This window comes from Lepidothrix coronata, unplaced genomic scaffold (assembly GCF_001604755.1).
Source record: "Lepidothrix coronata isolate B3197 unplaced genomic scaffold, Lepidothrix_coronata-1.0 Scaffold14, whole genome shotgun sequence".
In the NCBI taxonomy this organism is placed as follows: domain Eukaryota; kingdom Metazoa; phylum Chordata; class Aves; order Passeriformes; family Pipridae; genus Lepidothrix; species Lepidothrix coronata.
Genome location: NW_016690194.1, coordinates 2,810,437 through 2,820,931, shown reverse-complemented (window position 1 = coordinate 2,820,931; position 10,495 = coordinate 2,810,437). Strand labels below are relative to the sequence as shown.

General features: G+C 42.5%; 1 protein-coding gene across 3 annotated transcripts in view; it reads left to right on the top strand.

Annotated features, from left to right (window-relative positions):
• The first annotated feature begins 594 nt into the window (after positions 1-594).
• The window catches only part of GNAQ (G protein subunit alpha q), a 134,960-nt gene continuing 125,059 nt past the window's right edge, over positions 595-10,495 (top strand). Inside the window, exon 1 of one of the 3 annotated variants that reach the window (XM_017806178.1) lies at positions 595-803. In XM_017806178.1, the coding sequence (XP_017661667.1) occupies positions 668-803 (136 nt within the window). In that variant the 5' untranslated portion in view covers positions 595-667. Of the gene's footprint in view, positions 804-1,118; positions 1,145-1,689; positions 1,832-10,495 lie in introns of those variants that run through there. The other 2 variants (XM_017806179.1, XM_017806180.1) reach the window with 2 other exon arrangements.

Sequence of the window (10,495 nt, the reverse complement as noted above, 5' to 3'; positions counted from 1 at the left end):
GTCAAGCGCGGCCCCTGCCAGTCCCCGGCAGGCCCCAGCACTGGCAGGTCCCCGGCAGCGGCCCCCCCACTCCCGCCGGAGGGGCGAGCGGCCGCGGCGAAGGGGCGGTCACGGCGAACGTCTTCCTGCCGGGCAGCGGCGGTCTCGCCCACCCCGCAGGAGCCGGGCTCCCGCTCTGGGGGCGGGGAGATGTGTGCGTGTGCGGGGCGGGGGAGGGATTAGCGGGCATTAGCACTTCTACGGGAGGTGGGGTGGTCGCATCGGAGGGCGGTGGGGGTGTCGGCGGCCGCCAGGGACACTCGGAGACCGCGCAGGCTGCGGGCGGCGGCGAGGGAAGGGGGGCAGCGGGGCGAGGGGCGGCTGGGCTAGGTAACGCTGCTGCTGCCGCCGCGGTGGATGTTTCCATGTTGTTTGGTGCATGATTTAGAGGAGAGGAGGAGTTGTCAGCTGCAGGGAGCAGGGATCCGCGCCGCCAGCGGCCCTGCCTTTCTTCTCGCCCCTGTGTGGCATCGAGGCGGCTCCGCCTGCGCGCCTGCCCTGCGGCGGCCCCCGGGCTCTCGAAGAGTGCCTGTGCCCCCCGGGGCCGGAGCGGCGGCGGGGTGCGTGTGTGCGAGTGTGCGTGCGGGTTTAGGGGGGGTGGGGGCTGTGTCTGAACCAGCTAGGAAGAATGACTCTGGAGTCCATCATGGCGTGCTGCCTGAGCGAGGAAGCTAAGGAAGCCCGGCGGATCAACGACGAGATCGAGCGGCAGCTGCGCCGGGACAAGCGGGACGCCCGCCGGGAGCTGAAGCTGCTGCTGCTGGGTGAGTGCGGGGCTGCCGCCGCTCGGCTCGGCCCGCTCGCCTCGGGCCGTCGCCGGCGCGCACCCCTCAGGTACCGCCGGGGCTGCAGCCTGGGCATCGCCATCGCCCCGGGCGCCCTCCGGCCGGCGCGGGGCGGGGCGCAGGCAGTCGACAGCGGGCCGGGCCGGCGGCGATGCCCGCGGTGCCCCCGGGCGCTCGCCGCCCCCACCCCGGGGAGCCACAGGCCGAGTTCTCGCCGCGGGGAGCGGGGCGTTTGTGCCCGCCCGCGGGCTTCGCCGGCGGGGTGGGCTCGGTGTGGGAGGGGAAGCGGCGTTCCAAAATGGAGAGGGAACGGATCGCGGGTGAGTGACGAGGTGCGGGGCTCGGGGCAAACGTCGGGGTGTGTGAGAGAGCGATGGCAGCGAAGCAGTTTAAGGAAGGGACTCGCAGGGGGAGTCGCTGTGCAGATCGATGGTGGCGGGTGTAATATCTGCATTGTTCCGTGAGCTTCGGGAAGGTTGTTAGCTCACCGGTTGCGTTTTCTTATTGTGATTTTTATTTCATGAGGTAAAGTGGGTGCTCGGCGTGTGCACCAACTTGTATAAAGAAAAGGGAGCCGCAAAGGCACAGATGCACATGCCAAGCTGAGAGGGAACCTGAAGTGTGCAGGATGATCACAGGATCTTTAATACCGTTGGAATCCACCCACTGGTCAGGAAATACAATCTACTTTATCATTTCTCCTTAATTAAAACAGAGGGTTTTTTTTTTAGAGCTGCAATTATGCAGAGATAGCTTTTATTTAATAGACGTACGTTAAAATAAGCCTTTTGAATTCAAATACGCCTGCCCATGTCCAGTGTGATGTACTGTGTCGTGTAATATGGTTTCTGCCTGGGACTCACAGGCTTTGAAATACATTTTCACTGCTATCTGGTGTGTGGATGAGAGGGGATGTTCCAAATGGATGCGGGATGTTTACGGTGAAGATATTTGTCTTGGATCATGTAATGATTTATACTGGGAGAGTAAACTGCCTTTTCAATGAGGTAAGGCAAGTTGAAGCCCGAATATGTTTTAGTGCTTCCATACGAATATGCTATTTCCTGCAGCTTGTCTTCTGGATATGGAGAAGAGCGTCGGGATCATTTAACTGTGTGGGAGGGGTGTGGTGAACATCGATGCAGCATTCGCAGTAATAACATTTTGTCTCATTTTGGCCTGATTTTGGTTTATGTCAGTGCATGTTGTGAATTTAAGGATTCGCAAAGAAGATTGCAAAGTAGCTTGCTTAATATTATTATGGATGTTTAAGTATGATTAATGGCATACACTTGATTCAAGAGAGGCAGTTCGTAGATTTGATTTGTTACTTAGGTCCAAATTGTCTCTGTGTTTTCCTGATTTTTCTTGCAGTAGTGCTAGAGACTTCTCTCAGATTTTCAGAGATGTATGAAATTTACTAAACAAGACTAGTATATGTTCCCTAGAGAAAAGATTCAGAGATCCACTTCTGCGGTTGGGAATGCAGAGCTTGTGCTGCTTCACGAGGTCCTCCTACTGCTAAACAGTTGTGGCATTGCTTTGGACCAGATGGTACTTGGTGACTTGAGGGACAATAGAGGAGAAGCCAACCCATAAAAAGGGTTAGGGAAAACTCTTTTGTGTTTTGCATTCATAATCAGTGCCAACTTCCAACAGGCTTGTGAAGGCATAAGCGTAAGAGGGGTGAACTTCCGACTGCTCATACTTAATAGTGTATCTGTATACTTGGGTAATAAAACTAGTACAGAAATCGTTACTGTGCATGCATTTTTTGCCTTTTGTTTTGTCAGCCTCTGTCATATGTTAGACTGAAACTGCTTGTCCACGTTTGGATTTAACACTTAATGATTTAACACTTAATTGTCTTGTAAAACACGGTGTGGTGGTGAACCACTCTTGGAGTCTTTGTATTGAATAGGGATTCAGGATTCAATTTCTAAACAAATTTTAGGGAAACTTCTTTAATTAGTGTGGTTTTTTGCACATTAGCACTTTTTTTTTGAGTCACTTTCATTGCTTCCCCAGCATAGGAAATTGCTCAGTTGTTAAGTTTGTGTTGTTTGTGTGGGTCATTCATATGGTTATAAGACAGACAAAACCATTTTAAAATGAAAAAATATTCATTAAAAATGCTAAGGCTGGTAGTGTGAAAACCATCTGAAGCTGCTTAATGTCACTTGGGTTTTTTTATATTCAATAAACCTTTACTGTCCCATTATGTCTCTTACACCCTTACTTTTAAGGGGAAAAATCACTAGTGTAAACATAAGCAAACACTTTTGCTTTGGTTTTTCTTTTTTTTTCCTTTTCATTTTTTTTTTGTCAGAAGTGCGAACTTCCCAGTTTCACTGTGTAAAGTATTGTGGGTCTGAAAAGTGGGTTAAGGGCTTTTAAATATTGGACTGAAGGATATTCTTTGGCTCATAAAAAGAGCACTAACACAATTTAAGCTGAGCCTTGTTAAGTGACTGTACATGTTTTTCACACTTGTTGCAAGTGCAAAGTAAAAGATATTATTAACTCAAAAGGTTCTAAGGCACAAACAAGTGTATCTGTGCCAGGTTGTTTTCTTACACTTGTTTAAAAATTAGATGTGCACACGTAAAAATTTATATATGTAGCAAACATTAAAAAAAATTAACATTTTTGGATCAAGAGAAAAGGTTTTTTTCCTCCTTAACTTGCGAAAGAGATAGTGCTTTCTTGGAAAATTAGTTTCCTCTTGATTGTTACTGTCTGACGCACACAATGTGCTCGATACACCATTTTTGTCTGTTAATGATATCTTTTTACTTCTCATGGAATCACAGAGTTCAAAATCTGAAGTCATTTGCAGAAAACTTTTACTGTGTGCTGAGATTATTTTTGGGTATTCATTTAAAAATAAACATTCTATGTGATTAAACATTAAAATAGCACTTTTAGGTACTTTATTGTACATCATTGCTTGCTTTAAGAGATTAGAACAAGATAAAGTATATTTTTGCTGTTGTGATTCTGGAAAGCCAGAATCAATAAATATGTACTGAAGCATATTACATGGTAGTAGTTCGGCTAACACAAGTTGGCTGTAGTATTTCAAGACACTTTGGAACACATTCAGTCTTCCACTGAATTTGGTTTTAATCTCTTGTATTTTCCAAACTCTTCTGGATTTCATTACTGCTGATCACTTTGCAAAACCTTGTGAATGTTCTCCAGAGCTTACAGTTGTTAATATCCATCCATTGTTTGCTGTTAGCTGTAAAAAGACATTGTTTTTGTAATCATGGGGGAAAAAAGAGGCGTTTTAATGTTTTGTATTAGCATATGTGAATGTATGCTTCATGCTTGTACTTTAGGCGTATATATACACGTATATGTACATATTTATTTTTAAGTAGGAAAAGCTATATGCTGTAGTTCTATGTGTATAATTTTTCCTTGTCATCCATGGAACTTTTGCATGGTCTCAGAAAGCAGCATTTGAGCCTGCATGACAGATTTTTGCCATAAACCATCAATCTGAGACATCCTTTGCCTGTAGACTCTATATATTAATATTATACGCTATTTTCTCAGTAGGAAATGCCTTGTGTATCTAAGAAAATAATCTGCCAGTATTGTGCTAGCTGTGCCTACGTAACTGCTTACCCTGGCCAAATGAAGCACTGGAGGTGTGTTTGACAGTGCTGTTTTGCAGCATTTTGGTTGGTGTGTGTCATAGGCAAAGCATGTTTTTTAAGGGAGAGGTGTTTCTTATGTCGAAGATAGTAGATATGTCAGTGAAGAGACTTGCGTGATGTGAGTGTCCTTCTATTCTGTGTGTTAGCAAAGGAAATAGGTGGACAATAAGCCATTTGAATTGGCATGAGCAGCAGTCTTATGTGAAAAGATGCTTTTGAACATAAGGTGAAACAAGCAAGCTTCCTTATTTTTCCTGTAGTGTGTATTTGTATCAGTCTGCCCTACTCACACTGAGCTCTTTCACCTAATTTAGGTAATTGACACAGTATATATTTACAACTGTTAAATGAACAAATAGTTAACCTACATCGTTAGGTGTTGTAACTAGATTATTAAATATCTCTTGTTTAGCAGAAGCTGTTTCTGAGGAAATATAATTTCAATTTGGATGTAAAACACCTTGATATATTCTTATATAGACATATATGTCCATATATAAAAATATCTTTTTTTTTTCCTGTTAGGAAAGCACAAATCATCATTTGGATATCTGTGTGATAATGTGAAGAACATATATTTAGAAAATAATTAGGAATATATTTATTTTTAGTGCATCACAAGTGGATATTTTGTTTGCAGTCATTGAAAAGGATTTGTTGCTTTTTTTATTTTTTTGCTGCTTGAGAAGTAATGTGCACCCACTGAAGTTAGTAGGAACTACCTGAGGGTCTGAAGAGTCAAAGAATTCAGACTGATTTAATTTTATTTAAATGTCAAAGAGTCAAGTGACCCCAAGTTTGTGTGTTACACTGACAAATACAGTAGTAAGTGTAGGATGAAAAAATACATATTGAGCAGAAAAACCCTTTGAGAATGGGCATTTGACGGTGTACTGCAAGTTAGGAAATAATAATTCTGCTCCTTTAGTTGCTTCAAATTGTTTTTTCTGGTATATAGTGGTATATATACAGCAATTGCATAGGGAAGAGCACTTCCTTGCAATCTCTGCAAAATTAATCCTGGGGAGGTGTGAAATAAAGTAAGGTAAATATGTGATTAATGGTGATCAGCTTTGTGGCAGTAATAGAATGCTATAGACACTGAGCATTTTTTCCTTACCCAGCTGAATGATGTAAGACTCAGGAAAAATCTGTTTCTTGTGCTTGAATGCTACTGTGTATGAACAGCTGTTAGTGAAAAAGTATCAAAATTGTTCAGCATTCATGTTTTATTTACTGTAATTACCAAATCGGGCAAGAACGAAGAGCAGGGAAGCAGTAGAAAACAAGGGAAGAATTAGCATGTAGGAGACACTAGGAAGCCCTATACGTGGTGTTAGCTGTAAAGAAGGAAGCATGCAGCAGACTTTGAATGTTACTAGCTCTATGCAAAGAAATTAGATGTATTAACACTGGATGGCAGAAGTCTAAGATATACCGTAATTTGAGAAGTTAAACTTTTTCAAAGTTACTGGAGGAGTTCCAGGAACAGCACAAACGTTTTTTCAGGCTAAACTAAAGTTTAAATCTTAAATATTCTGAAAGCACATTGTTTCCTCAGTAAGTAAAGCTGATCCAGAGACTAAACTGAAGGGTGCTTGTCTACAAATTTTTGTCCTTTGTAGGTTTTCAAAGGACAAATGGCATGGAATAGTCAAACTACTTAATTTGCACACTATGCTTAGTGTTTAACAGTACTGTAGAGTTTTATCCCAGTACCTGAAGCAGATGCTGTTGCCAACAGGAAAGTGCTGTTGGTTTCATTTTGCATTTGAGAAAGTGGTGTGGCTATTCCAGAAACAAAAATAAAACCCACCAGGAAAATTCCTTCTTTGTCCATCCATTAAGGCAGAATCATCTGGAAAACTGCTGGTATGAGCTGTATGGTTTAGGTGAGCCGCACTCTAGTGGTTCAGCTCATCTTTCTGTGATAAACAGGTGGTGTGCAATATGTGCATTGCTTGAATAAAGGAACAGAACATCAGGAAGTTTATGAAAGCGAAAACACCTTGTGATTCAATAATTTGAAAAGATAGAGGTTGTGTCACTATTGCTTCAGCACAGCTGAGCTGTGTGTTGACACCTTCATCTGTGAGCTCTGCTGTTTGTAATTTAGATTGACCTGCTTTTTGTATGGAAGATGCATCTATTAGGAATGAATGAGACCAGACAGTTTTGGCTAGTGCCTGAGCCTGGGCCTGTTTTTGTCTCAGAGCAGATATGTGGATAAAATGTTTGCCCAAGGTCCTGTCCTCACTGATTATCTATGTCTTTTGTTTTCTATCTAGGAGAATGTCATGGTGGTCCTTCTTGAAGTATTTTGCGACTCAGTCCCAGCTGTCAAAAGTCTGTTGAAGGAGGATTTGTTTTTCCCAAGGGAAACTGTGGAAAGGGCAGTTAAACTTTGAAATACGTTATATTCCCCCACCCATACCTGGTCTTCTCTTCTCTGAAGAGATGAGTGCAGTAAGATCCTTAATTCCTTTGATGTTTACTGTACAATACACCTCTAATCTTGGTATCACCAAATGTGGATCAGAAGGGTGTTTTCCTAGATGGGGTTAGCCACTTTCAAGTTAGATCCAGGATGGAAGCTCAGGTTTTTGTTCTGTAGGAACTTGGTGTATCTGGATGTGATAGAAACTCAACCTGCTAGAGATTCTTTCAGTAAATGGGAATCAAGTTAAAAATTACTAGTTTAGTTACGATACAGGCACGAAATCCCATTCTTGATCATGGTTTTACAGACTCAGGTCATCATGGCTAGGCTTCGCGAACGAAGATTTGGGAAGGCTCTATCCACATTTGCTACAGGCACGTTGGTGGCTTATGAGGCCAATACGTGACAGACATATCCCATTGCAAAAGGCACAGCAGAAAGAGTCCTTAGGTGGTGTATTCTGCAAAACACGGTTCTTTCTGCGCTGCCTTTTTTCCTCGAGAGTGATCCTACGTGTGTTCTCGAAGGAGACAGCTGCGTTATAGATGGTGTGTCTCTGGTACTATGTAGTGAATATGTCTTAGGTACATTTTTAAATTCTTCATTAGGGAGAAAATACTTTAGATTTAATAGTATTGGTTCTTGCAGCACAGACTGTACATTACTGCTTAGTCTTGCTAATGTGTCTGTCACGGTATGTGAGCTATATGCTCATTGGCCACTATCATACTGCTTCTTGGTTGTTGGCTAGTTCATTCCTCCACCAGCTGCAAACTCAAAAGGAACAAGATAATCTTTGTCAGGAATCTTTGTACTGAATGAGAACATTTCTGTGAATTAAAGAAAGTTGCTTTTATCTCGTTGTTCTGTAAACCCACCACAGGAGTTTTTAACTCTTAAAGTCTTCAATGTTAATGGTAATTATCTTGCTTGTATTAGAGAATATTGAAAAAGAATTCCGAAAGCTATTCCAGCCCACATTTCAGGGTGAATAGAGTCATCCAGAAAGCCAGATGGAAGGCTTCTGTAGCATCAACTGCTTACTTAGAAGGTCTAAAAGACTCAAATGCATAGAAGTCGGAAAAGATGATGTCAGTCTTTGATTTTTGGGAATTGATCATGCTTGGAAAACTGAGGATCAAGTATGGAATATATATTTTGCTGATACTGAGTTTACAAAGCACTGTGTCAGTTGGTCTCATAGACCAGAACAGTAAAAACAATGGAAATTAAATGCAGAAAAATAAAGGCATCGTTCATGTATCTTGCATAGATTCTTCTATAGCCATCCAGGTACTTGCAGCATCTGATGTTTGCCTTTTTGGAGTCTGCTGTCTAGATGGTGTTGAAATGAAACATTTCTGTTGGTAGTGAAAACCTTTCAAAGATGACTTGCAAAAAGGAACAATAGAAACAAACAAAAACTGCAAAAAACCCCAAAATACTCCTTTCTAAAGTTTGCTTTAACTCACTTGATCTTTTAGGAGAGAAAATAATGATACTTACAGTACTTCTCACTTGTATTTCCTTTTGTTTGTTTGTTTTTAAAAAGGAAATAATAGTAGCCTGGAAACAGAGTCAGAGTGTGGTTTTGCTGGGAAAAAAAGCCCAAAGAATAAAACACATGTTCTTACACCAACATTTGCATAGCTCTGGTTAGAGTCTCATTTGCTTCTTTTAATTTCTTGTTTGTGTGTTAATGGAACATGATGCTTTGTCACTGGTTTTGAAAATACTTCATGTCAGTTTAGTCTCTCCTGTCCTGAGACTGCCATTTTTTATTAGAGGTTTTTATGATGTATGCACCTGGTCATCATTAACGATGATGGGATCGGTAGCTTATCTCAAAGTGCAGGCCACCAAGCAGCTGTCTGACTGACTTTCAAAGACTGCTGACCTTGCCCATTATTGAAAGAGAGACTTAGAGATCCAAGTCCATTTATTTCATTACCATTCTCCTAATCCATCCAAACTCCTTTTAAGTGAATTTTTTGGAGGGGTTTCATCTGGGAAGTTACAGACGTTGCACATCATGGTGAAAGGATTTAGTGTAAATTCCCCATGACAAACACTTGAGAAACTTTTTTCAGTCTCCCAAGACGAGGAAACCTCTTTTGCAGTGCTAAAACTCAAGCCAAAACTCAGTCTATAATTTAGCTTTAGTCTTTAAAGAGTATCTGTTCCATGATCTAAAGATCCGTTAAAACATATGAAAGACAGGGATATGACTGTAGAGTCAGCCAACAGGCTTCACAAAGGACTAACTGTGCCCAACTAATCTTATGGCCTTCTATGATGGAGTAACTGTATTGGTGGACAAAGGAGAGCTAGAGATGTCATCTCTCTAGGCCTCTGTAAGGCCTTTGATATGGTGTCCCCCACATCATTCTTACTGTTAAAGTAAGAAAAACAAAAACAAAAACAAGTTCGTTTCACTTGTCACAAGATGGACTCTTCAATGAATAAAGAACTGGCTTGGTGGCTGCATCCAAAGAGTTATGGTCAGTGGCTTAATGTCCAAGTGGAAACAATAATCAGTGGTGTCCCTCAAGGAATCATGCTGTTTAATATCTTCATTATGACATAGGCAGTGGGATTGAGTTGTACCCTCAACAGATTTCCAGGTGCCACCAAGGTCAGAAGTGCAGTTGGTACACTTGAGGGAAGGAAAGTGGGCCCATAGGAACCTCACAAGGTTCAACAAGGGCAAGTGCAAGGTCCTGGGTGCATTGCCGCTGGGTTGGGGCAACCCCTGACATCAGTACAGAGTGGGGGATGAATGGATTGAGAGTACCCCTGTGCAGAAGGACTTGGGGGTAATGGTGAATGAAAAATTGGACGTGAGTGGGCAGTGTGCACTTGCAGCCCAGAAAGCTGGGGTATCCTGTACTGCATCAGAAGTCTGGCTGTTAGGTCAAGGGAATTGATTCTTCTCTGGTGAGACCCTACCTAGAGTCCTGTGTGTAGCTCTGGAGTCCTCAGCACAAGAACAATATGGACCTTTTAGAGTGAGTTCAGAGGAGGGCCATAAAAATGGTCAGAGAGATGAAGCAGCTCTCCTATGAAGAGAGGCTGAGATAGTGTGGGTTGTTCAGCCTGGGGAAGAGAAGGTGCTGGGGACACCTTGCAGCAGCCTTTCAATCTACAGAAAGAGTGTATAAGGAAGATGGAGAAAGACCTTTTGCCAGGGTCTGTAAGTGACAGGACAAGGGAGAACAGCTTTAAATGGGAGGAGGGTAGGTTTAGATTAGATATTAGGAGGAGGGTAGGTTTAGATTAGATATTAGGAAAAACAACTTTGCCGTGAGGGTGATGAGGCACTGGAACAGGATTCCCAGAGAAGCTGTGGATGCCCTATCCCTGGAAATAGCATGAGATTTTTTGTACTGTGTTCCATTTCCTCTTGGTCTCTCTTTATCTCATCATTGAAATGGTAAATAAATTAAAGGAGATTATAAATATTTACTCTGATCAATGAAAAGATGGATTTCATTAAAGTGAATGTCCTGGTTTAGCACCTGATTTCATAGAAAGGCAGAACAGACAATTTAGGAGTAAATTTG